The sequence below is a fragment of the Danio rerio genome, chromosome 8, assembly GCF_052040795.2.
Source record: "Danio rerio strain M-AB ecotype USA chromosome 8, GRCz13ab, whole genome shotgun sequence".
NCBI lineage: Eukaryota > Metazoa > Chordata > Actinopteri > Cypriniformes > Danionidae > Danio > Danio rerio.
This window is the reverse complement of record NC_141028.1, coordinates 15,276,010-15,303,825: the sequence shown is the minus strand read 5'-3', so window position 1 is coordinate 15,303,825 and position 27,816 is coordinate 15,276,010. Positions and strand designations below refer to the sequence as shown.

The window sequence follows — 27,816 nt, the reverse complement described above, 5'->3', positions numbered from 1 at the left end:
AAGTAGTCATCAGAAGATGTATACACTGTGGTTATATAGGGATGGACATGGTCAGCAACAATACTCAGGTAGGCTGTGGCGTTGACACGATGCTCAATTGATAACAATGGGCCCAAAGTGTGCCAAGAAAATATCCTAAACACCATTACATCAAAACCACTAGCCTGAACCGTTGATACAAGGCAGAATGGATCCATGGTTTTATGTTATTGATGTCAAATTTTGACCCTACCATTCGAATGTTGCAGCAGAAATCGATACTCATCAGACCAGGCAATGTTTTTCCAATTTTCTATTGTCCAATTTTGGTAAACCTGTGAGAATTGTAGCCTCAGTTTCCTGTTCTTTGCTGACAGGAGGTGCATCCGATGTGGTCTTCTGCTGCTGTAGCCTATCCGCCTTAAGGTTGGACATGTTCTGCTTTCAGAGATGCTCTTCATCATACCTCAGTTGTACCGAGTGGTTATTTGAGTTACTGTTGCCTTCTACCAGTTAGAAGAACCAATCTGGCCATCCTCCTCTGACCTCTGGCAATAACAAGACATTTGCGCCCCCAGAACTGCCGCTCAAATGGATATTTGATCTTTTTCAGGCCATTCTCTGTAAACCCTAGAGATTGTTGTGAGTGAAAATCCCAGTAGATCAGCAGTTTCTGAAATACTCAGACCAGCCCGTCTGCCATCAACAACCATGCTACATTCAAAGTCACTTAAATCACCTTTCTTTCCCGTTCTCATGCTCGATTTGAACTGCAGCAGATCGACTTGACCATGTCTACGTAACTAAATGCATTGAGTTGCTGCCATGTGATTGGCTAATTAGAAATATGCCAGCAGTTGCACTTAATAAAGTGGTACCTAATAAAGTGGCCGATGAGTGTTTATAAGATGTTCTAAATGTTGTTGTTGTAACATACCTTGTTGTATTGCAGATCTCTGCAAGGCTCTGGTTTCTCTCTTTGGCCAAACGCCACAGATCCAGCACTGCCAAACCTAAACATTCCTGCTGCAAACTCAATGCAGGAGAAATCCCACCACATCCAGTCACAAAATCACTGCGGGACTGAAACAGGAAAACTTCTCCGTAAGGTAAATGATTTTAAATCAGAAACTTATGCTACCTTTTTATAATGATTTAAATCTAATAGTAATAGTTACATATAATAGTTATTACTTGAGCAAAAACATAGTCAATGACAGCATAGTCCAGCACAGCAAAGATTCGTCCCTTGCTGAGGCTAAAGCGGTACGATGCTCTCGACTCTTGACCAAACCAGCTTGAGAAGAAAAACCTTAAACATACACACAAAAGCTTTACAATCATCTAATTTCATTTGTTAATTCAAACACACATTTTACTTTCTAACTTTATTTGCACTCTAAAAATCAATGTGAATGTGTATTATTAATTATTAGCAGTTATAAAATGATATAGTTCAACAATAACAGCATGGCTAGCAGTTTCCAAAAATACATTTGGTTTTAAACAAAACTTATTAAAGACTTAAAACTTGTTATTTCCTTTGCATATTGCCTTTAAAATTAAAAGTTTATGAATATTTTACTCTTTCAGTATAATTCTAAAACATATGAGTAGTTTTACGATGTAGTTTTAAATGAAACTATTATTTATGATCAGGTTTAAGAAATAATTGGCAGACATTTGCAAGTTATGATAATGATGAAACACCCAAAATAATCAGTCCTGGTAATCTGTTTGTAGTTATTGCTATATATATATATTTTTTTACCTCACTCTATAGTAAACTTTGACGGGCTCCTCACTCTTAAACAGATGATTTGGTGGATACCAGTATGAAAGATCCTCTGATGCCAAAGCAAAGAGGTTGTGATACACAGGAAGAATTCCTGAAAATACAAATATTCAATTAATCTTAATACAGTTGGTGCATAATAATGACATTTTAAGATTAGAAACACAAAACACATGAGCAGATTATTTCATTCATTTTTTTTAAGCATGTGCAATCGTCTTGATAAATGTAACCTCTATGGCTGGGGTTTTGATTCATTCAGTTTCGATTCACAAGCTTTTGATTCAATTCGATTCCATTCAATGTTGCAACCCAGGCTCATTCGGATTACGTACCCCTATATACATTTCTGGAGATCGAGAAATACATTCCAAGAGCTACGTTTTTTGCAGTTTTTGTTTTCACGAATGGAGCATAGGCCGCTGTGTACGCTTTTTCAGATCTCAGGTTTCTCGCAGTCATTCACGCCTGCTGTTCTTATGTACGTTCACTGCTGCTGCTATCTTCTTCCCTGAACCCAACCGACAGTGTTTTCAAAAGCAATCCAGAAAAAGATATTTACCGTGTTGTCAGTTCTTACCATGTTCTCACACTGTTATTTTATGTTAACCTTTTTTTTTGCCAGATTCGAATCCCATCGTCACGGTCAAATCCTCTCTGCGTCTCAAGTCCACCAACATATGTGGGGAGCTACTGGGCAAACTGGTAACAGCGAAAAAGCCGTCCACACAGAGGTAAGCAATCAGCTAATAGCAAGAAAAGAAAGAGAAACCGGCAGCGGCGTCATACCGGCCCGTAGTTTTCGTTTCAAAGACGAAATGCTGCCATAAGCAGATACATATCTCTGGCTACATAATTCGCACTCTCCTGAAATGTATATTGGGATACAGTCTTATTTTAAATAATTGAAGGAAACACAAGCTATCTACTATCTATTACTATTTACTTCAGCGATCAACAACTGAAATTAAAACACACATTGCCTAAAACAAACAGCTACTTTTTCTTAAAAATAAATAACTTGAACTTTTGCAAACAAAATAAAAAAAAAATAATAATAATTAATTATAAAAACAAGTATTATTATTATTGTGTTTTTCATTTTAAAAGTAGAAAACAAGCAGTATCTCCCATAAAATACATAAACACAAAACAGTCCATTTCTTGAATCTTTGGTAAACAAATATTTTAATGTAAATAATAATTTTATTGTAATGGAAGATATGCCGTCTCAAGGCTTTTCTGGGGTAGCTTCATCGTCAATGTAGTGTAAACGTGCAACGTGTAGTTAGTTTTTTTAAAGGTGCGCCGTTATGCGACTATGTGAAGGCTGTGACGGACCATATCCATTTGTTCGACGTAGAAGTATAAATCAGCCATCAACATACAGGGTCACGTGACTCCACACAAGAGTAATTGAAAAAATTTGAAATTGGAAAAATTAGATTGATAATAAGTCGATTTTGATTGCTTTTCGATTAATCGCCCAGCCCTATTTGTAACTAATTACACCCAAAACTAGTGCTTGACCACATAAATGTTATCAATAATGTCTGGGCATTTTAAAGCGTTGTAGATATCATCAAGGGAAATGGATGAGAAAGTTATAGAGTACACTTAAAAGCAGAAGACCTTTACACTCATATCTGATTATTGGTGACTTTAGTTTAAATGTGTTAGTGTCTCACCACTGGCTTTAGCAGCGAGCACACACACGCTCTCAGCTGTCACATGTCCGGTGGGTATGCTGAAGGTGGTCTCTGAGTTTAAACTGGGACTGTAGTACAGATGCACCTGCAGGGCTGAGTCACAGCTGGACCGCTGACTGCCGGCCCGTTCACTCTTCATCAACGGCACCTCTTCCTCTTCACTCATGGTCTTTTCTCAAAATCTCTGATCGAAGGAAAAGAACTGCAATATTTTGGCATTCATCTTTCTTAAAGGGACAGTTCACCCAAAAAGGAAAATTCTTTTCTCACCCTTTACTTGTTTCAAACTTTTAAGTTTTTTTTCTACTGTTAAACACAAATGAATTCATTTTAAAGAAGGTTGGAAACCTGTAACCATTGACTTCCATTGAATTTGTTTTTGCTACTATGGAAGTCAATGGTTACAGATTTTAGCTTTCTTCAAATTTTTTTCATTTGTGTTCAGCAGAATAAAGAAACCCATGAAGGTTTGGAAACACTTTATAAAGAGTAAATAATGAGTAAATTGTCAGATTTGGGTGAATTATCCCTATATTAGTGCAGCAACCAGTCAAAAGAGTAGAAACATTAGGCTTTGCTATTTATATTGTTGTTTCTCTTCTACTCTCCAAGGCTGAATTAATTTGATTATAATTACAATAACAAACAAATCTTTTTTGAAATATAATTTCAGTTCAAAATGACTGTTTATGTGAATCTTTTTTAATGTAATTTATTAAAGTGATTAATTGCTGATTTTGCAGCTTCATTACTCCAGTCTTCCAGTGTCATGATTCTTCAGATAACCTTCTAATATACAGATTTGCTGCTCTGCCACAATCCGTCATCGTTAGTGCTCAATCATTAATAATATTTGTCATTATTTTCCAATTATTGAACAAATTTTTAAACTTTTTTGTACAAACATTTTACTTTTTAGGATGAATTCGTTAATAATAAATTCAAAATAACAGCAGAGCTTGATCACACTTTTTTTGATGGTCTGTTTGCTGAATTTAAGTTACATTGCATCTACATACCAACTAATTCTCATTAGATTACAATTAGACTCTTAGGTTGGGGTTAGTGTAAGTTGACATGTACTTGCAAAGTTCTTATAGTCAGTTAAATGTCTGTTTAGCAGCAATATCAATTGTTATTAAGCAGACAGTATACTTAAAGGGACCATCAAAATAAAGTGTTACCCAGAACTTTTATTGTATCTTTAAACCTGTTTCACGTGTCCTGAGATGTTTTATTAAGGGGGCATTCTACCAGAAACGGACATTATCTGTCCCAGAAATAAAAACATAAATACAGTGAACAAAAAAAATATTTCACCCCAATAATATGTAAAATGCATTGATGGTTGATTTCTGTAAGTTGTTCTGTAAAGGAATATGTCATTCATTTGGTTCTCAGATTTTTGTTCATTATTTAAAACATTTTAAAATGCAAAAACCCTGATGTCCTCAGTCCAATTGAACTAACAACTTTAATAGTTGTGTTATGCTAAAAACTGTTATTTAGAAAAATAAATACGGTCAAATATTACTAAATAATACTAATATTGTCAAATATTATTTTCTGTCATCATGGCAAAGATAAAATAAATCAGTTATTAGAGATGAGTTATTAAAACTATTATGTTTAGAAATGCCGTTAAACAGAAATTGGGGAAAAAAATAAACGGCTAATAATTCAGGGGGGCTAATAAATCTGGCTTCAACTGTGTGTGTATATATATATAAACACACACACACACACACACACACTTTTTTAGGAGCTTTTCAACTTTATTTGGATTGGATAGTGGAGATTACAGACAGGAAAGATTTGGCAGGAAAAGAACGGCAAAGGCCCTCAAGCTGGGAATCAAACTCGGGTTGCTGTGAGCACCTTAGTGCTATGTGTCAGCACACTTAACCACTAGGCTATTGGTGTCGACATGTTAGAACATTTCTGAAGAATAATGCACTGAAAAAATGCAGGGTTCCACACAATTTATTCATGTTTTCCCAACACAAATCGATTAAGTTTACACTTTTAACAAATTCATGTGGATTGAACATAAAAAAAATTAAGTTGTCCCTATGAACTCTCAAGAATTGTGTTGTTTCAGCTCATTTTAAGTAAGTCGTTTGAACAAGTTAAACATTTATTTTTTTTTTGAGTGTGTGACACCGAAGACTGGAGTAATGATAATAAAATTTCAGCTAAGAATCACAAGAGAGAATTACATAAAAAAAATGTATTGACAGAGAAAATGGTTATCTTAAATTAAAACATTAGTGCAGATTTTTTAATGTTTGTATTGCATTTTTGATTATAAATGTCTTGGTGAGCAGAATGAACTATTACTACTAGAATTAGCATCGAAGTAGGTCATTATTAAAATAATGCTAATGAGAATATCTGTTTAAAAAAAATATTTTGATCCCAAAGGGATTCAAATTCAAATAAACAAACTACAATCTTCTATTTGGCTATTATCTTATTATTGCTATGTTATTATCTGTTCTATTATTATATTTAAAGCTCTTTCAGCATTAACAAAAACATACTGAACACTGTTAAAATGACATTTCCACTTCATCTCACATCCTAAATAAGGAATGTTACTGCTGGGCATCCCAAAAGCCATTTATCAAATCAAAAGAGCACACTAAAAGACCAATTTAGTTATTATTATTATTATTACAATATTTATTTACAAATACAGTGAGTCAATCAGAACCCGAGAGCTACTGTAAGTAATTTGATTTCAAGAAACATCAACATATTGTTCGGGAAAGCAGTGCATTAACATTAATAGCAGTTCTTGGAACTAGGGTGGTCAAACCCTTCATAGAAGTGAACTCATCGTTCACATGTTATAAGCTGTACTTTCCCTAACAAACAACTTTATGGGTGTTTTCCAAGAGATTCAAAACAATAAGCCATCAAAAGTAAAGTATATAATATATATAAATATATATATATCAAGGATTTAAACGTTAGTTTGGTTTCTGTTTCCATCGGCTGTCAGATGTTGTACTCAAATGTTATAATACAGAAACACAGACATGAATAATAATCCATTAAAAGGCCACAAACAACAATAAGACAAACAAATATACATGAAATACACACCATCAAACTCGCAAAATGCTAAATTTTTCTGCCGACCACATGATTTCCATCTACATATGCTCTGAGATGGTCAAGCTACCAGGTATTTGTTATATAATTAAGATTGACAACAAAGATAAAGACAACTAAGAGGTGTTACCTGAATTTATTTAAGACGAAACTTTGATGGTTTGTTCATGTTGATGTTAGAAGCGTCATAAATACGGCCCAGGCTTCGCTGTTGTGAGCTGCTGGTGGGAGGGAACAAATGATTTCCGGAAAGAGCAAACCACAAAGCACCTCATTTCCAGACTGTTTTAGTAAGATCAACACTAGCTGATGTTTCTCTACTAGTCAACCTCATGTGACATCTTGGTTTCTAGACTTGTAACCAGGCTGTTAATTGACAACATGACCACCCCTGCATACTGTGGAGTGCAAGCAGGGTGTATTTATAAGATTGAGAGAGAGAAAAACAGACAGGGTGTTTGCTGGGGTGTTGTTGCTTTCTTTACATGAGAAGACTGAAACTGTGGTTTCCTCTTTCGGCGCTAGTGAGCGGTGGTTTTGTTATTTCCGCCTGCAGAGAGAGAAGAACTGAGTAGGTTTTCTTCCATTTGGCCTGATATCAGTTATATGAACCCTCTTTCATTTTCACTTATTTAATTAGAAGGTAATATGTGCCCTTGATTGACATTTCAGTTTGCTGTGAATGTGACAAGGCCGCTCGACAGCTTATCTCTGTGAAACTGGATGTACAGTAAATCTACCTACAGTTGAAGTAAAACTATCAGTCTTCCTGTGAAATTTTCAATCTTTTAACACATTTTTTTAAACATAATTGTTTTAATAATTAATTTATTTTGTTTTTGCCATGATGACAGTACATAACTGTTTGCTAATTATTTAGCAAGATGCTAGTAATCAGCTTTAAGTTCAATTTAAAACCACAGGAGAGGGCAAATTCTCTAGCAGGATAGCACTCCTTCTCATACTTCAGCCTCAACATCAAAGCTCCCGAAAGCAACGACGGTCAAGGTGCTCAGAATTGGCCAGCCCAGTCACCAAACATGAACATTATTGATCATGTTTGGTGACTATAAGATGAAGTAGGTGGCATTGAAGATGAATCCAAAGGATCTTGATGAACTCTGGGAGTCCTGCAAGAATGCTTTCTTTGTCATTCCAGAAACTACTTTATTATTCACTTATTTGAGTCATTGCGGAGATGTATGGATGCAGTCCACCAAGCTCATACACAATCATATTAAGTCATATTAATTATTTTCCCGCTGCACCATGACTTTGTATTCTACTTTACATTATTTCTGTTAAGTGACAAGAGTTTGGTCTGAGCAAAGTCAGACTTTACTGTCTTAATTATATCATTAAAAAAATCATGCTCATATTTTATTTTGGTAAAATAAGCGTAATCTAAAAGCCTATGCCTTTCATATAAGCCACTTCTGATACCAAAGTTATTATTTGTTTCTAAAACATGAATAGGCATTTTATCAGGTAGTGTAGTATATTCTGTAGTTAATCAGAAAAAAATCCTAAGGGGACTATTAATATTGACCATAAAAATGGGTTTAAAGTATTTAAAATCTGCTTTTATTACAGCCAAACTGAATGAAATAAAACTTTCTTCAGAAAAAGAAAATATTAAAGAAAACTTTATGAAAGAAAATGTCCTTTCCTTATTAAACATCCCTTGGCAAATATTTGAAAAAGAATGAAAATTTCACAGGAGGGCTAATCATTTCAATTCAATTCAATAAACTTTATTGTCTATGGGAATAGTATTCCATGATAGTGGAGGTTTTTCTTTTTGTCGCTGCCATAAATAAATCAGTTAGAAGTGTTTGTTTCTCACCAATTATTTTACTTGCTACATTTACTAATCTTAAAAGTTTATTATTGCTTTTAACAGAGAGGGAGTTAAACCAGGCTATGATATTAAAACTAAGGACAGATTCAGTAAGTGATTTATATATACGACAATCAAAATTTCCTTCTCAATATCAAAACTTCTCAGTTTTCACAACAATTTTTTTCAGCTGTATTAATTATAAAGTCACACATTCAACAAAGTTAATATTACGGTTAATTTACCATAAATTACTACATTATTTTTTTCATATCGGATGACCTTTAATATATGATTCAACTTCCAACTCCAAAATCTAAATAATCTTAAAAATGAAATATTATTTGCTCTAGTGTACTTGCATTTATATGCTATCATATTGTCAAACTATAATTATATAATGATTGGCATAAAATGGGCTGTTTAACTGACATAAAAATCAGATAAATAAATAAATAAAATAAAAGAAAGTTGCCAGGAACAACCAAAATAATGGATATTACAGCAATACCATAAAATAAAGATTTTTTTGATTCCCCTAATAGATTTTGGCCAAAAGAACAAAATGTGAAGTGTAATGTATATTAATCTATAGACATTTTTCCACTATTAAATAGTTTCCATTAGTGTGAAAATCTTCTTGAATATAGATAAAGAAGCTTTATTTTTTAAGTGAATGCATAAACACTGAAATGGTTTATTGTTATTTCTGATAACTTTAGTTTTTTTGGCACCAAAAAAAGAAAAAAATCTGGGAAAATTACTGTAAAAAATGCAGCTGTGGTTGACTTGACAAAAATTAAGGTTGAAGATTTAACAGATTGAACAGATATTTACCATAAAAAAATCAGTTTTAATGTTTACAGTATACACCAACCTACTGACAATCAACTCTGTAGCCTTGTCATCTAAAAACTTGTGGTGATGGGAAAGTTACATAATGAAGGAACTTAAAATCAGTTGACAACTACTAAACACCATCATGAGAACACAAAATGAACATTTGACGAGATCAGATATAACAAAATCAATGTGCACATAACTGATAAAAATGACAATGTAAACAATACAGTGACTTGATTTCTAACGTTCTAAAACTAACTGTAATAGTATTGTACAATTATTTTACTGCTTGTCCAAACTGTATATGAAAAATGAGCTTAAACAACATAATTCTTGAGATTTTTGGGGGACAACTTAATTGTTTTGTGTTCAATCTACTTCAATTTGTTAAGTTAACTTAATTATTTTGTGTTGGGACAACCGGAATGAATTGTGCAATTTTACTGTGTGCAGTACTATAAAAGGACATTAAATATAAGGTTAGATTTATTACATTTATTCACAATATTTAGGAAGGACATTTTGTTTTCTTTCTGTAGCATATTACTATTTTTACAAGTTAATACAAGTCACTTTTTTACTGTGTAGGTCTCAGAAAAGCTGAGGATTGTCTTTAATAAACTCTTGTTTAACAAGCTTAGACACAGAAATAATATTAGACACAGTCACAAACTAATTAAAATCTTTATCATGGTCAAGTTTAGTTTAAAATCATTTGAATCTGCATACTAATCAGGCTAATTATTCATTATAAATAGTATCAAATAGTTTCTGGTTATTTTTTGAAAAGCTTTACAGAGATATAGCTGCTTTAAATCACTTTTGTGTGCATGTTTATCTTCTTTTCTGTGCTGGCTAGGAATGAAAGTGAACCTACGGGTGTGATGCAGGTGTGTGATGAACAGAAACACATTGTGCATGAAATTGTACCATGAAAGAAACTCTATTGTTTAGTAGGTCAAAGAATCATCCATTGAATCAGGTGATGATGGTGAGGTATTCAGTAATGTCAACCAAAAATGAAGATAACCAAATCACGTGACATATTTGATATGAGACTGTACAGAATGTCCTTTGCATGATGTTATATAGAAAAGCTTTCATTTCATTTAGTACAGCCACATTTGCTTTTCCACAAGAATTCATTTATTTGAGTTAATCGGCATTTGGATATTAGTTTAAAATACGACAAAACAAATCTGGCACATGTCTAAATTTCCCCTTTGGTGAGTAAAATATCTTGTTTATCAGCAGCAATCGGAAAAAGTTCCTTTGGAGTCAGAAGGATTTCTGTGGGATTCAGTGTTATAGTTTCATTCTGTGGAGACAAGAATATGACTTCAGCAAGTTGATTTACATCTGAACTAAACATTTAATCAAAGAAATAGTACAATAATAAAACCTGAAAAAAGGCTCTTCAGCTCCTATATTTATACAAAAAAAAAAAAAAAAATACAATGATATTGTGACATTATGGCTGTGTCCGATACCGCCTACTACTTAGTAGGTACTGCATTTGAATTTGAACGTACTACTCGGCTGTTAGAAAAGTATGTTCTATACAGTATGAATGTAAGAATGGAATTCGGACGTACGTCATTTTGAAATGGGCTTGTGACCACATGTGCCGCTTCACTCCCATTCATGAATTTTCTTGTGGTGCATCATGGGATGCGCACTTTAGAGTTTTGCCGAAAGTAGTAAGTCATCCGGGTACTTCTCGCATACTGATTTTTGAATGCTATGAATTTGGACATACTACTCGGCTCGCATACTGATTTTAGCGTACTATATAGCATGGAAGTATGCGATTTGAGACGCATCGCTTATTTCAATTTAAAAATGTTTATTATGTGGCCAACATGGTGGCTAAGTGGTTAGCACTGTTGCCTCACAGCAAGAAGGTCGCTGTTTCGAGCCTCAGCTGGGTCAGTTGGCATTTCTGTGTGGAGTTTGTATGTTCTCCCTTTGTTCATGAGGGTTTCCTTTGGGTTCTCCAGTTTCCCCTACAGTCCAAAGACATGCTTTATAGGTGAATTGGGTGAGCTAAATTGTCTTTAGTGTATGTGTGTGAATGGGAGTGTTTGGGTGTTTCCCAGTGATGGTTTGCAGCTTGAAGGGCATCCGCTGGTTAAATGTCGCGATCACCAGCAATCTAAAATACCATAGATCGCTGGAAAACACTCACAAGTGTTGACAGACTGTAAATCCACCATTTGAAGGACTACAACTCCATACATGCACTCCGCTCACACACACATGTTCCAGATCCTGACTGATTACACTCTCACAGCTGAAGCTGCTCACAGACTGATTACTTGGACTTTAAGAACACCTCTCAAACCCATAGTTGTTGCTGAGTCTTGTTATTTGTTTAGTGACACTAGAACCCGTTTTCCTTTGTCTTGTTTTTCCGTGTTCTTGATCCTCGCCTTGTTATTTGTTTAATCCTGTTTGCTGCCTGCCTCGTGACAGTCTGCCTGTTATTTTGACTATGACTCTGGATTGCCCTTATACATCTGTTTGCTCCTGTATTGACCACTGCTTGCCTGACCATTCGAATAAACCTGCATGTGGATCCGCACCTCTGTTTTCAGTGTCACATCCCTGGTTACAGTAAAACATATGTTTTAAGTTGACGGTTCATTCTGCTGTGGCGACCCCAGATCAATTAAGGGACCAAGCCAAAACGAAAATGAATGAATGAACTTATAATGAATGTGCACATTAATGAATGTACAGCATTTATCAATCATAGTTCATCAGTTCAAAGTTAATCAGGGGTCACCACATCGGAATGAACCGCCAACTTATCCAGCACTTTTTTACTTTTTGTCTATTATGCATTGAATGCCTTTTCAGCTGCATCTCAGTACTGGGAAACATCCATACACATTCACACACATACACTACGGCCAATTTAGCTTATTCAATTGACCTATAGCTCATGTCTTTAAACTGTGGGTAAAACTGGAGCACCTGGGGAAACCCACACCAACATGGGAAGAACATGCAAACTCCACACAGAAAGTGGACTACCATGTCACCCCTAATTGTATTTAAATAATGCTAAAATAACACCAGAATTCAGGTGGAAATATTTGAAGTACTGCAAGTTAACTATTAAACTTACCAAAATATGGCAAGATGCATCGCAGGGCTTTTGTTCCAAGTTCCACCGTAACAAACCTGGACTGATAGAATCCTTCTTAGTGGGTCCTGTAATAATACAACATATTTATTTGAATCAAAAATAACATTCACATTCATTTTATATTATTATGAATATCTATACTAACACTACTTTAAGCGGCTGTCTCTCACCTGTAATATAACTGACCACCACACCAACCAGCACGACTGCACTAGTTGACAGAGCTCCAAAGTACAGGTAGGATATTGAATAGATGTTTTGAAAGCTGTATGAATTAAGTTGGAAAAACAAAACTTAGTACTTGTGTTCAGAGCAGTGATGGACTTGCTGTGGTCATTATAAAGTGTAATATACAGTATCTCACCTGTAATCCAGAGGGACTGATGAAGCCAGGACAGATGCTGTGGTGTTGAGTGTTGCATTAGTTGTCAGACACTGTCCAGCACTAGTGGGCAAAACACCCATAATTTGTGGTGAAGGAGGATAAATCGTGCTTCCAACAGCAAGCCATAGAGACAGACAGAAACCCACTGCCACGCCTGAGAAAACCCCCTGAAAAGTGTCAGAGATATTACACAGCTGTTCATTGGATTGGACAATATGGTGGATGGTGATGTTCGTGAAGTCGTACCGGTTTATTTGTGGCGGGAACAAACATGCCGAGGGCAAATGCTCCCAGCAGTGGACCGTTCACTACACCCATCACTGTGAATGAACCCTGGGGTTGACAGAGAAAAATAAAGCTGGTTAGAAAGCAGACACATACTGTAGATTGAAACGCAAACGCTGTTTTCATCCAAAGATGTAAATTAGACTTGAATAATGCTGGAACATTGCAGAAATCATTTGCGAATAAAGCAGTTTAGTTCAATGTGTCAAAGGGAATCAAAAATTATTCTGTTCTCTTCGACTCATTGGAAGGAAGTTAGCAATTTTTATTAGCAAATGTTTCATGCAATATTGCAGTTTTGCGCATAGTGATGTTTTATAAACAAATTTTTGGAGAAACACGATCCGTTCTGCCAAAGCTAATTCAATATTGACAATCATTTTATCATACAATCAGCATAAGAAACAACAAAATCGCTAATAATGTCCTCTGCTGGCCTTACTTACAGAAAACAGTTTGTCCAGGTAAAGAACAGTTGCTCTAATGCAGTCTCAGTCACTCATGGTGTTCCTCAGGGATCTGTTTTGGGTCCTCTTTTATTTCTTATTTACATTTTACCTTTGGGTCATATATTTCGTTCTTATGGCATACATTTTCTTTTTTATGCCGATGATTTGAAGGTTTTATATGTCTACTAAGAATGCTTCATCTCACCCTTCCTTCGATCTTACTAAATGTCTTCTTGATATTAATATGTGAATGACCAATAACGTTTTAAAGTTAAATGCCTGTAAAACTCAAGCCCTTCTGGTTGGCTCTAAATCTGTTCTTTCCAAAGCTCAATCCTTTACTCTATCTATCAATAATTCTTTAGTAAATTTTACAACTAATGCTAAAAGTCTTGGGGCTATACTAGATGGTATGCTTTCGCTTAATTCACATATTAGTAATATTTCACGATCTGCCTTTTTTCACTTACGTAACATTGCAAGACTTCGCTCTTCACTATATCTCATCAAAGTACTGAAGTGCTTGTTCATTCTCTGGTTACATCAAGGATTGATTATTGCAATTTCTTCCTATCTGATATTCCTCTTAGCCAACTTCACAGATTACAGCTAGGTTACCAACTTCACTCAGCAGCTAGTCACCCGCTCGTGTGCTTCTGAACACATATCCCCAATCTCTTTCACTTGCATTGGCTTCCTGTTTTTTAAAATTCTTATATTAATTTACAAAGCTCTTCACAACCTGGCACTCTATTACCTCTCTGATCTCTTTACTGGTACACTCCTCGGTGCTCACTGAGATCTTTTGCGGCTGAACTGTTATCCAAATTCAAGTTCCAAATTTTAAGATGAAGTCATTTGGTGGCAGGGCTTTAGCTGCACAGCACCACAGTTATGGAATTCCCTGCCGTTAGATATTCATCAGGTGGACATCAGGGATTCATCTCCAATTTTAAATCCCAGGTTAAAACCTTTCTGTTTAGGATTGCTTTTAATGATTTTCTGGTTTAATATTATGTTTATTATTCTTCTGTCTAGTTTTTTTTTTTTTATAATGTTCCGGTGACATATTGTAAGATGTCCTTGAGTGCTTTGAAAGGTGCCTATAAATGAAAAGTATTATTATTATTATTATTATTAATATTATACTCCTATAAATAGTAAAGCATGTCCTACCTCGGTTTTCTCTAGACTTTAGCATCCCACCACCACACCAGCTCCACACTTTTAAACCTGATACCTACATAAATTGGAGGGGCGAACGCTCTGGGACAACGCGCTGTTGTCAGTTTGTCCTACCTTGTCAAATTTGTCCTACCTCTCATTCAAAAAGTAGGTAGCACATTTTGATGACACAATATCATACCCATCAGATTTGCTACCAGTGTATATCAAGCTGTAATATTGCCCTAACCTACCTAATCCCTAACCCCAGCCTCAGAACTTAAATACAGTGTTGGTGGCGTAATCTGATGCGTAGGATAAAATCTCAGGACACCTGGCTAAACAATGTGCTCAGACCCCTATCTCCTATCCTATAAGGGGAATAACACAAGTTAGGGTGCCTTTCTGAGCTCAGAACCCCTTTCCCCAGACAGCATGCCAACTACGGATATTCTATTTAGTCAAATATCTGTGAATGTGAAGTTGTAAAAATCTAATTAGCATCTTTTGATAAAACAGCTAATGTGTTTCCATTGTAGTTTATGCACATTTTTTTCTCATTGGATGTACAGTTTTAACATTTATGTGCATCTTGGCATTTTTATGCAATATTACAAAATGTGCATAAAAATATGGATGGAAACATTGCTACCTTCTGCTTAAACATTACAGTTCATACCTGAAGTACTCCCCAGTCCAGCAGAGAGGAGAGTGCAGCCATTGTAATGCAGCCAAGCCCATAGAACAGCGCTGGTTTACACATGAAAACAAACAAGAGTTTTGTCATTGTACCCATATTTCCAGATATTATTAGAGACTTGCAGAGTCATATGATTGACTCTTACTTTAAATAAAATCAATAATAATAATCTCTTTTTAATGCAGAAATGTAATGTTGGTATAAAATACAATTTATAAAAGAAGATTTTAAGATGGAAACCCTTTTGGATTGTAACATTATTTTTTCACATTAATTCACACAAAAATAAAAATGTCATTATCATTTCTGACCCTTATCAGACTCATTCTATCTACTGAAAGGTCAGTTTCCTATATTTTTGTCATTCAAAACATCACAATAGATTGTAATGCTAACAAAATTACGTTACATCAAACCCAGCAAGAACATTAAAAAACATTTAAAAAAAAACACTATTAAAAGCCTAACATAATAAATAAGCTTTTGTAATTTCATAAATATAAAAATGTAGTTACAAACTCAAAGTTATTAGCCCCCATTTGAATTTTCTTTTCTTTTTAAAATATTTTTCAAATAATGTTTAACAGAGCAAGAAAATTTGCACAGCATGTCTGATAACATTTTTTTCTTCAGGAGAAAGTCTTACTTGTTTTATTTCGGCTAGAATAAAAGCGGTTTGTAATTTTTTAAACACCATTTTAAGGTCAAATTATTAGCCCCTTTAAGCTATTTGTTTTATCGATAGTCTACAGAACAAACCATCAATTATACAATGTGCAATTGAATTATACAATAACTTGCCTTATAAAAATAAACGGGACTAATATTTCAGGGGGTTTAATAATTCTGATTTCAACTGTATATATAAAATATAACCCAATTTAAAAATAATCACAGAAGGGAATAATAAATGCTTAAATATTTATTGCAGTTTGTTACAATAGTTATAAAAACAATTTACAATTCTTGTATAAGTGTAAAAAGAGAAACAATGCTGTTGTTGTGTGTATGTTTACAAAGTAACATTTTCTCCCACTGGCATGGCATAAGACAGTATTTTAAGTGTCTTAATTAGTAAGTCCTAATCAAGTCTTAATTAGAGTCTTAATTAGAATAATTACAAGTCAAGACTCTACAAGTCTTAATTAGAATAATTTTGACAACATTATCTCCTATATCCTAAACCTTTAAGTGCCACAATCAATACATTTTAAATCACTTTTAGTATGTCATTATTATGTAAACTGGCCCTAAAAAACACTGTTGAAGTCAGAATTATTAGCCCTCGAATTGTTAGCTCCCCTGTACTAATTTCTAATAACTGATTTCTTTTATCTTTGCCATGATGACAGTACATAATATTTTACTAGATATTTTTTAGGATGCTAGTATTCAGCTTAAAGGGCAATTTAAAGGCTTAACTAGATTAATTAGGTTAATTCGGTAAGTTAAGGTAATTAGGCAAGTTATTGTTTAACAATGGTTTGTTCTGTAAACAGTTGAAAAAACTTATTGTTTAAGAGAGATAATAATAGTGACCCTAAAATGGTTTAAAGAATTAAAAACTACTTTTATTGTAGCTGAAATAAAACAAATAAGACTTTCACCAGAAGAAAAAATATTATAGGGAATACTGTGAAAAATTCTTTGCTCTGTTACACATCATTTGGGAAATATTCAAAAAAGAAATTCACATGAGGTCTAATAATTGGGACTTCAACTGTACATGTTTATATGTAACACAGAAAAGAGGTATAAGCTGCATTTAGCCTCACATAAAGCTCTGGAGAGCATGAGCTGTTTTCTCTGTGAAATGGTGATTAACCACGGCTTCATCACGTCCTCCATAGTGACAGCAGCCATGGCATTGATGCTGGTGGAGACGGTACTGTGGAAACAGAAGAGAGAGGTTTTGTAACCAGTAATCAACACCTCACTGAAGACTCTGACTGGTTCAAGCACCTTAAAGTCCCACTGTAGGCACAGGCTAGAAAAAGACCCGGGAAGCCAGGATGATTCCGGAAAATGTCCAAAACCAGGTACGGCATGTACTGTGAAAAGTTGGGTTGAACAATTATAGATTCAACAAATGCATTCGAAACATAATGTGTCATTTAGGTAGGGCTGCACGATATTGGAAAAATCTAACATTGCAGTATTTTTTGTTGTGTGATATACATTGCAATCTGAACACAATTTCACCAGATGACTGAATATCTCTATTTGGAAAAAAATTATAATGGTAGAGCGATTGGGATGATTCTGCAGTGGGAGTGTTTCTCTTTTAAATCTAATAAACAATCTATAAACTTTTAGGGCCCCCCGACACATTTTCATTGTGGCCTGTGCTATTTGCAGTGCATATCTTTATTTGCTTGTGTTGTACGTATTTCCATGCACTTGTTTATTCAGAGATTGATTAATTAATGTTTACTATAAGCATCGCCATAAAATCTAATAAACAAATCTATAAACTTTTAGGGTCCCCCGACACATTTTTATTGTTGTCTGTGCTACTTGCCGTGCGTTTCTGTATTTGCATGTGTTGTAAGTATCTTCATGCATAACAATCTATAAATGCAATCAAGAAAAAGATACAATTGAAATAAAGTGTTTTATCATTTCCCGAGTCTAATAGTATACTGCAAAGCAACTGAATGATAAAAAAAATAATAATTCAATAAAATTTATCGTAGTTAAAGTCACAAATGGTTCAATTGCTTGTACTGGAATGTTTTTAAAATCATTATACAACCACAGGCATTAAAAGCACATGCAAATGATCAATTATAATACAAACTCAACATTGCATATCCTGCGATGTGACTATTGCGAATGATCACATTGTGTTATCGATGCTGAAACAATATATTGTGCAGCCCTATTTTGTAGCATTTTTTATATAAGGAATAACATTAATAAGAGTGTATTGTTGATTTGAAATATGTTATTTAATCAGGTACACAATAATCAGTATGTCAAGCAGATTTTGAGTTTTCATTCATATTCTGCTATGCGGAGGTGCGCTCGTTTTAGAGCCCATTCAGCTGCCTATGGGAGAAATGACTTGGAATAATAAACGTCAGAAAACAGTCAAACGACTTGCTCTACAAACAAGTGTGTTCATGACTATAGATAACAAGTAGAAAAATATAATAAGAAAATGTCAGTTTGCAACATCAAGCAGCATAACGAGTTGTTTTTAACATCTAACAATCATCAGACTGTAAGTCTTGAACCAAAAAGAATCCAATGGCTGCGCCCGCTCATATTTGAGGAATAATGTTAACAATAGATTGCCTACTATACCGTTATTCACTATTCTCCATGTTAGTCCACTAATAGACCACTTAAATGACAGTAAAATTAAATTATTTATTTTAAAACTTAACCAATAGGAATACTGTAAATTTTACAAGTGCAATGTAAATAAATAATTTAAATTCTGCTGTAGTTTTACAGCCGAATTGTAATTGTTAATTTACAGTGTGCTTGTAAATTTTACAGTATTACTGGCAACCATAATTGCCAGTAATACTGTAAACATTACAGTATTTTTGATGTCATTCTTATCTTTTTTAATGGGGAAACGTGTAACTGTCAATATGGTGAATAAAGCCCAGGAGCCAATCATCGATCACTATATGGTGTAAAAAGCCCACCTTCTGGTACAGGAGCCAATCATCGATTGCTGTAGACCATGGGTGTCCAAACTCGCTCCTGGAGGGCCAGTGTCCTGCATATTTTAGTTCCAACCCCAATTAAATATACCTGAAGCAGCTAATCAAGCTCTTTCTAGGTATACTAGAAACTTCCAGGCAGGTGTGTTAAAGGAAGTTAAAGCTAAACTGTGCAGGACACCGGCCCTCCAGGACCGAGTTTGGACACCCCTGCTCTAGACTGATGATACTCTGGGGGACGGATTTGGACGAGACGTGAGTTTCTGATTTTTTTGTTTGATTTGAAACTAAAGAGACAGCTGTTGTTTAATTTCATTGGCGATTCCTAATATGAAATTCAAGCATAAGCTTGGCAAACAATTTTGGAGAATTTGATGTTTTGAGCATACTGCCCGAGAGGCATTTCAAAGATGGCCGGCGAGTGAAATGACTTGCCTTAAAGAGACTTTGGGAGAATCCCCAACACCATTTTGAAGCGCCTTCCACTTCATCAAGTGAACGAGAGAAGCTTACAAAGATATACCCTCGATCAATCAAAATCAATGGAGCGAGTCTGCTTCATATGTTCACTCCAGTTTCTTTATGTCCCATAATGCCATGTGACTGTGAACAACAGTTTAGTTCTCAAAAGCTTAAATGTTTAGAGCATTCCCATTCAGATGTTCTGCCAGTAGTGGACACTTGCGTAACATAATCAATGACGTACATCCAAAAGAAGGAGATGCGGGAGGTAAGCGAATGAAGGGCATAAAAATTGGACTGGGATGCACCCAAAGTTGACACCACTACAAATGGCGACTCCCTCAAAAAGTGCACTATTTAAGGATATAAGAAATTATGTCAAATTCAGAATCTCCTACAAAGGAGTGCAATTCTGTTCATGCATGTATTAATTTACCTGGTCAGGTGCAGATATTCTGCCGATCTTCAGTGGGTCACAGTTGGAGTATAAAGCAAACATCACAATTCCACAGGTGGCAGCACTGCTCACAATCAGACACAGACCCACCTGATTCACCAGCAGCGCCCTGCAGAACAACAGTGACACTCAATGCATCTGGATCTCAGAAAAACGTCTATGCACATGACAATATTGACTACTGCTTTTAGCATATTTAGCAGAAATTGAATGATAAATGAAGCTAAATTGGCGGCATGGTGGCTCAATGGTTAGCACTGTCACCACACAGCAAGAAGGTTGCTGATTCGAGTTCCGGCTGAGCCAAGTGGCATTTCTCAGTGGAGTTTGCATGTTCTCCTGGTGTTTGTGTGGGTTTCCTCCGGGTCCTCCGGTTTCCCCCACTGTCCAAACAGATGAGCTATAAGTGAATTGAATAAACTAAATTAGCCATAGTGTATGAGTGTGAACAAGAGTGTATGGGTGTTTCCTGGTGCTGGGTTGCGGCTGGAAGGGCATCCGCTGCGTAAAACATATGCTGGAATAGTTGGTGGGGACCACTGTGGCGACCTTTGATAAATAAGGGACTAAGCTGAAGGAAAATGAATGAATGAAACTAAATTAAGATATTTAGATGCTTCACTGATTTATTCTCTCACAGCTGAGCTTGTTTCTCAGTCCTGCACGATATGTATCGCTGTACTTGGGCCTGATTGGCTCCATACATGGATAACCAGACCATAGTGCCACCCACTGTGAAGCTCCAAAATGAGTACCGCCTCTGAGGGTCTATCGCAAAACTGTAACAAACAAAACGAATGAGCAATTAGTCATTTTTAAAACAGTTCAGTGAATTTAATATATTTCATAGATATTTACAACTGAAGACTAAAGTATTAGCTCTCCTGTGAAAAATTTGCCAAGTGTTGTTTAACAGAGAAAGACATTTATCACAGTATTTACTGATGTTTTTTTTTTCTTCTGGGGAAAGTGTTTCTTTTAGTTTGGCTGGAGCGAAATTGTTTTTAAAAGGTCATTTAAGGTCAGTATTATTAGCTGCTTTAAGAATTTTTAATAGCACTTTAGGCTGAGTATGTTGCAAAATAACTAGTAAAATATGATCTGTCTGTCACCATGGCAAAGACAAAAGTTAGTTATTAAAAAATACATATTAAAAATTTGTTATTAGAAATTATTTAGTTTAGTATTAGAAGCTCTTAAAACTATTATGTTTTAAAATTGTCTGTTAAACAGCACTTGGAAAAGATATTTGAAAACTATTGCAATTTTTCATTTTCCAGTACTGGGTTGCAGCTGGAAGGGCATTCGCTGTGTAAAACATGTGGCAAAATAGTTAGTGGTTCATTCTGCAGTGGCGAGGCCTGATAAATACACTGTAAAAAACACAAAACAAAGTTGACTCAACTTAAATTTTGAAGGCAAAAAACTCTAGGAGTTTTTTTTGTGTTGACTCAACTTTCAACCCAATTACTTCCCTTGACTCGATTTAAGTTGAGTTAACCCAAAAATGTCCTGAAGTTTGTTGCCTGAAAATTGTAAGTTGAGTCAACCTTTTTTTCACAGTGTAAGGGAATAAGCCAAAGGAAAATGAGTTAATGAATCAATTAAAATTTCACAGTAGGGCTAATAGTTTCTCCTTCAACTGTATATTGTTCATACTCATTAAAATTGATACGGGATCCATTGTTGGCAATCTCCAAAACTCTGGCAGGCCCTCCTGCCAATATAGTGCCCTGAATAAAGACTGCAATGAACCCAGAGAGCATGACTACAATCTGAAACACATCTGTCCAAATTACAGCCTTCATGCCACCCTGGGGGAAAAACAGAAATGCAATAGTATGTTTATAAACAAACGTTCACAGGGTCATGCAGATGTTTTGTTTAATGATGTCTTTAAATTACTGTGCCAAACTGAAATATTTAAATACTGTATATTTGCAGACTTGCAGAAAATCTGAACACCAAAAAAGCATCATTTTAATTTATATTTTGTCTTAGATAAATGTTAATCATCATAAACGGCAAGATTTTCAAAACTTGCCTACCACTGTGGTGTAAAATGTGCAGATGAGCCCAGTTGAGAAAAGAGACGCCCACATGTTCAGGCCTGTGGCTTTATTCAGGAAAGAAGAAAAGATTGATTAGAATAAAAGGCCTAAAGCGATAACATAACTTTGGGATACTTATTTGCCATCCAACTTGACTGAGATAAAATGGACACTTGAAGCCAAGACTATCAGTGTAACTCAATTGAAAGAACATCAGTTTATTTCATTTGCCTTGATTCAAGATGACTGCAGGAGCAAAGATCACTATTCCAGTGTAGAGGAGCTACAACAACAAGCAAACATGTACAAAATAAACATCAGAAAATCTAACAGTAATATAAATACACATATTGGAATTAAAGTATGACATGCAATGCTTTATTGATCAGTATTTTACATATACTATTTTAATATCCATCTAAAATATTATATTTTATTTATGAACATAATTTTGATGATATGATGATACTTACAGTTGCTACAATGAACTGCAAACTTCCCAAGAGCTGCATCCCTCTGCCAAACCTCATTCCTAAATACTGATAAACAAATACATTTATTAAATCTTGGCTTTTTTTTTTAGAAACACACAAACTTGTTCAGTTATCTACTGTATATGGGACTTCCTATAGACGATGATTTTTATACTGTACAGACTCTATATTCTATCCGCCTACCCCTAAACTCAATTCTCAAAGGAAACATGATTATGTTATGATTCTGTATGATCATGAACTGTTTTCCTCATGGATACAAAAATTTCCCCAAAAAGTCACAATTTAATAATATTGCAATATTTGAAGGCATGTTTGCTCCCTACATTGTAAGGAATACAAGGCACCAGGGGTGTCACCAGATTTTTTGGGCCATATGCACAAAAAATGTATTGGGCCCTCCTAGTCATTAGTGGCTGGGGGGCTTACCGTAGCAAGGCCCCTAAATTGCCAGAGCCCTATGCACTCTGTCCCCCTTTCTCCCCACGAGCTACGCCTCTGCAAGGCATATAGGTGCAGTAGTGACCAAAAGTGTGCACATGCTCATTAGAGGAACATGAAAAATACAGAAAATCAAATGTTTTTTTTTTTTTTTTTTTTGTATTATTGTTATGCAATAGTGATATACAGCCGCGGAAATGCAACAGTGTTCTTTCAGTTTTGGACCACACTGTACATTTCATCGCTTATTTATCGTCACATTACTGAGATTCTTTGTGCAGGTGCATCTGACTAAGAAATACATGAAATTCAATAATAATGGTATGCAGTTTATGTGAAGTCTATGAAATCATATAGAAAAATAATTTTCATTTTATAACATTTAATATGAAACAATAATATAAATGTATAAACATATGCAAAATGTATACTGCAAATAAATGTTATTTTTGACTTTTTTATTTTTGACTATGATTATTTCATATATACATATATATATATATATATATATATATATATATATATATATATATATATATATATATATATATATATATATGTGTGTGTGTGTGTGTGTGTGTGTGTGTGTATGTATGTAATTATGAGGTTTAAATACTCCATTTTAAGCATTATTTTCAACTAGATTAGCTTGTCCGATGGTCATCAAAATCACAACTTTGATGTACCAAAAATATTTTCTAAAGATTTAGAATCAAGAAACATTTCAATTCTATTCATCTTTCTATAGTGCTTTTACAATTTAGATAGTGTCAAAGCAGCTTCAGATAGAAGATTATAGTGAATTGAAACAGTGTAGTTCAGTTTTCAGAGTTTAGGAATCAAGAAACATGGAAAAAAATACTTATTTTTAAAATACAAACTTATTACATCATATATCAGTAGAAAAAAAATTGGGGGAAAAATAAACAGTGGGCTAATAATTCAGGGGGGCTAATAATTCTGACTTCAACTGTATGTATATATTATATGTATATGCATGAAAATTTTGTTACAGTGAATGACATTTCAGCCTAGGCTTTCTGCAATTTCTGGTAAAATATTAGGAAAAAACATAAAAATTAGAGTTGGTCGTCTCTCTTTTTTTTTGTAGTTCAGACACACAAATTAAGCTCTACACTTTCTAATGTATGGAAAATAATAATGAAATCTCCATGACAATTTTATCATTTTGATTGTAGACCTACACATTGCAAATCTACTAAAATAAAAACAGACGAGTTCAAACCTGGCTTGAGCTGGTGATTTTAAGGCGATAAAACACAGGAACAAACAGAACGGCCGTCATGAGGGAGTTGAGCCCTTGTCCCAGGCACATATACAGGAACTTGAAGCCATACAAATACGTCTCTGATGGCACACCGAGCACCTGTACAGCTGACATAAAGCTGGCACAGAGCGACAGTCCAACCGGCACAGCAGAGAAACCCCTGCCGCCTGTGAAGAAGCTGTCCACTTTAGAGCGACCCGGGGTCTTTCTCAAAGACTGGAACAGCCCGATGCCCACCGACACCCCCAGCATTGCAGCAAATACCGCATAATCCACCAAACAGAAGCCCGGTGGTCTGTCAGAGTCCATAGCCATTGTGCTGTCAGTTGTTCAGACCCAGCCAGAGCCTAAAAGAGTGTGCTCCTTCTCTTCAAGAGACTTTCAGCTGTAACAACAAACAAATTAACAAGCATTCTCAATTGACCCCCTGTTACAGTATGTTCTCCAAACGTTAAAACATTAGGGATCACGCAGTGTGCAGTGTCATTTGAGGTGAGAGCTGATTAAATGATTTAGTGCACAATAAAATATGCCAGTGTTACCTAAATACTTAAAACCTTACCTTTGTTTTGAAACTGAATCAAAAATCTCTACAATTTTTCTTGTTCAAGAGTGTTTGAGAAGACCAAATTCCATTGTCATTGACGATGAATGGTGTTGGTTTTAAAATATGGTCACTATCACTGACCACTGTGGAAATTGTGCGAGTGAGCATTCGTTCAGGTGGAGGTGGATTTATTTTCCTGGGCTGATCATTTGGATAATCCGAGGCAGTCTTGTGGGAGGGAATTAGGAATTAATGTGATGTTTTAGGGTGGAGAATGTTACGATTGACATTACAGAGGTGGAGTCATTTGACTGGGGAAGGGTTCAAGACTTTTGGTCAAGATTTGATGACAAAGTAAAGTATGAGGTGACGTGAAGAAAATTGTTGATCCATATATATATATGTGTATATATGTATATATATGTGTGTGTGTGTGTATATATATATATATATATATATATATATATATATATATATATATATATATATATATATATATATATATATATATATATACAGTAAGGGGCGACGCAGTGGCGCAGTGGGTAGCACGTTCGCCTCACAGCAAGAAGGTCGCTTGGAAGGGCATTCGCTGCGTAAAAACTTGCAGGATAAGTTGACGGTTCATTCCGCTGTGGCGACCCCAGATTAATAAAGGTACTATGCCGACAAAAAAAATCTGAGTATTTCAGAAACTGCTCATCTACTGGAATTTTCATGCACAACCATCTCTAGGGTTTACTGAGAATGGTTTGCAAAAGAGAAAATATCCAATGAGTGGCAGTCCTGTGGGCGCAAATGCCTTGTTGATGCCAGAGGTTTGAGGAGAATGGCCAGACTGGTTCCAGCCGATAGAAAAGCAACAGTAACTCAAATAACGACTCGTTAAAACCGAGGTATGCTGAAGAGCTTCTCTGAACACCCAACACGTCCAACCTTGAGGCGGATGGGCTACAGCAGCACATCAGGTGAAGAACAGGAAACTGAGGCTACAATTCGCACAGGCATAAAAAATACGAGAATATAAGATTGGAGAAATGTTGCCTGGTCTGATGAGTCTCGATTTCTGCTGCAACATTCGGATGGTAAGGTCAGAAATTGACTTCAACAACATGAAAGCATGGATCCATCCTGCCTTGTATCAACGGTCCAGGCTGGTGGTGGTGGTGTAATGGTGTGGGGGATATTTTCATGGCAATTTGGGCCCATTAATACCATTTGAGCATCGTGTCAATACCACAGCCTACCTGAGAATGGTTGCTGACCATGTCCATCTCTATATGACCGCAGTGTACCCATCTTCTTATGGCTACTTCCAGAAGGATAACGACCCATGTCATAAAGTATGAATCATCTCAGACTGGTTTCTTGAACATGACAATGAGTTCACTGTACTCAAATGGCCTCCACAGTCACCAGAGCTCAATCCAATAGAGCACTTTTGGGCTTTTGGGATGTGGTGGGAAACGGTAGATTTGCATCATGTATGTGTGGCCGACAAATCTGCAACAATTGCATAATGCGATCATATCAATATAGGTCAAAATTTCGGAGGAATATTTATAGAACCCTATGCCACGAAGGATTAAGTCAGTTTGGAAGGCAAAAGGGGGCTCAACTCGGTACTAGTAAAGTATATGTGTGTGTGTGTGTGTGTGTGTGTGTGTGTGTGTGTGTATATATATATATATATATATATATATATATATATATATATATATATATATATATATATATATATATATATATATATATATATAAAATTAGCACCAAGGTCATGGTTAGCTCAAGTTTGAGTAAATTCACAGAAGATTTAAATCATGGGTATCCTTTCGAGAGGTGTGTCAAGAATGACAATTCTCCAGATCTCAAGTTTTATATAAGAATAGAAAAGGTTCATTCATATGCAGATATAAAAACAAGAACATCTCTTTGACACTTAGGATTTAATGTCTTGATTATATGTACACTAGAAAAAGTAACAAGAGTAAAGTGTACTTTGGGATTACAAAACTATTTACACATTTAAAATCACAATAAAATCTGGATATTTTTTGTTCTAGACAAATGCCATACCATATTATACCATACATCATTCGAGCTTCTTTTTTTTTTTTTTTTTAAACAAAGACCAGATTTCCCTTAAAATTTCCAGATATTCTTTGAAATGTTCTGGAAATACAAAATACTATAAAATGAAAATGTAGAAATTTGATTGTAAAACGATGTATATAAAAAAACTAAAGTGCAGTTACATTGCCAATTCCATTAAAACAAATGGCCTAAACCTTCAATTAAAAAATACAACATGAAAAAATGCTAATGATTTAAAACAAATACTGAATACTGTTTTGAACATACAATAAAGTATGTGAACAATAGTAAAGTACCTGAACTAATTTTATGTGGAAGTTGTATTGGCTATTTAACACAATACTTTAGTTATAAAAACAAATTAACCAATACTGTAGGTTCTACAATTATTGGCTATATTATATTACAATACACCACAGTTTACTGTAGTAAAAACTAAAGTACACGAGAGTTTTTATTTACAGGTAATCGGTTCACAGTATGCTGTAGCATTCAACAAAGAGTTGTAAACAGTGAAATGAAAGACTACAGCAAGGTTCAAAAAGACAATATAGTGTTGTACTATTGTAGGCTACTTGTAGTATTGTGTACTGTAGTATTTTTTACATTTCGGTTGCAAAGTAGAATGAGAGTATAAAGCTCGAGCATGTCTGCACACAACAGGAATTTAGTTTTATATTTAGTATTTAGTTAAATTCTTTAGACATTCCCCCAGTATTTGCTGGTTAATATGTCTTCTAATCGAGTTATTCTGGATGGTAGGTATCGTGTAGTATCACACACGTATTTCGATTTTTGTACCTTTTGACAAAGCGTGTCAGAAATCTGTGGCGCATGGAGTTCTTCTGTCACCATGCCTGTAGTGTGGGGAGACACAGT

General features: G+C 35.1%; 2 protein-coding genes and 1 long non-coding RNA gene across 8 annotated transcripts in view; 1 reads left to right on the top strand and 2 right to left on the bottom strand.

The window, feature by feature from the left end:
• jak3 (Janus kinase 3 (a protein tyrosine kinase, leukocyte)) overlaps positions 1-6,850 on the bottom strand; it is a 27,252-nt gene extending 20,402 nt beyond the window's left edge. Inside the window, exons 1-5 of the mRNA XM_087264360.1 lie at positions 6,734-6,850; positions 3,463-3,667; positions 1,751-1,868; positions 1,174-1,291; positions 917-1,062 (exon numbers count right to left, since the gene is read on the bottom strand). Of these exons, the coding sequence (XP_087120486.1) occupies positions 917-1,062; positions 1,174-1,291; positions 1,751-1,868; positions 3,463-3,649 (569 nt within the window). The 5' untranslated portion in view covers positions 3,650-3,667; positions 6,734-6,850. The remainder of the gene's footprint in view (positions 1-916; positions 1,063-1,173; positions 1,292-1,750; positions 1,869-3,462; positions 3,668-6,733) is intronic.
• LOC141375586 (uncharacterized) overlaps positions 1-17,462 on the top strand; it is an 18,689-nt gene extending 1,227 nt beyond the window's left edge. The window contains exons 3-5 of the long non-coding RNA XR_015497699.1: positions 932-1,088; positions 2,400-2,508; positions 17,274-17,462. This is a non-coding gene — a long non-coding RNA (uncharacterized LOC141375586). The remainder of the gene's footprint in view (positions 1-931; positions 1,089-2,399; positions 2,509-17,273) is intronic.
• Positions 6,726-27,816, bottom strand: slc5a5 (solute carrier family 5 member 5). Of its 6 annotated transcripts, none has more exons than XM_087263540.1 (16): positions 27,739-27,816; positions 24,255-24,681; positions 22,547-22,612; positions 22,305-22,356; positions 22,071-22,138; positions 21,682-21,836; positions 20,661-20,801; positions 20,002-20,131; positions 17,386-17,474; positions 17,199-17,311; positions 15,403-15,473; positions 13,072-13,158; positions 12,805-12,992; positions 12,611-12,705; positions 12,420-12,505; positions 6,726-7,153 (listed from the first exon to the last, which is right to left on the bottom strand). In XM_087263540.1, exons 2-16 carry the CDS (start codon positions 24,609-24,611, stop codon positions 7,085-7,087), a joined length of 1,767 nt encoding a protein of 588 aa, XP_087119666.1. In that variant the 5' UTR covers positions 24,612-24,681; positions 27,739-27,816; the 3' UTR covers positions 6,726-7,084. The 6 variants fall into 6 exon arrangements, 4 of the variants coding, with proteins under 4 accessions (XP_087119666.1, XP_087119665.1, NP_001082860.1 ...); XM_087263539.1 differs by lacking the exon at positions 27,739-27,816 and adding an exon at positions 24,859-25,148; NM_001089391.1 differs by lacking the exon at positions 6,726-7,153 and adding an exon at positions 10,410-10,604 and having other exon boundaries at positions 27,739-27,807.

What these genes read in the sequence shown, in the direction of transcription:
- slc5a5 (NM_001089391.1), bottom strand. Translation starts at nt 24,611, where the DNA reads ATGGCTATGGACTCTGACAGACCACCGGGCTTCTGTTTGGTGGATTAT. An exon ending in GCACATTTTACACCACAGTG is followed by an intron (nt 21,837 to 22,070) that starts GTAGGCAAGTTT and finishes TTTTTCCCCCAG; the next exon opens with GGTGGCATGAAGGCTGTAAT. An exon ending in GAATATCTGCACCTGACCAG is followed by an intron (nt 17,475 to 20,001) that starts GTAAATTAATAC and finishes AACTTTTCACAG; the next exon opens with TACATGCCGTACCTGGTTTT.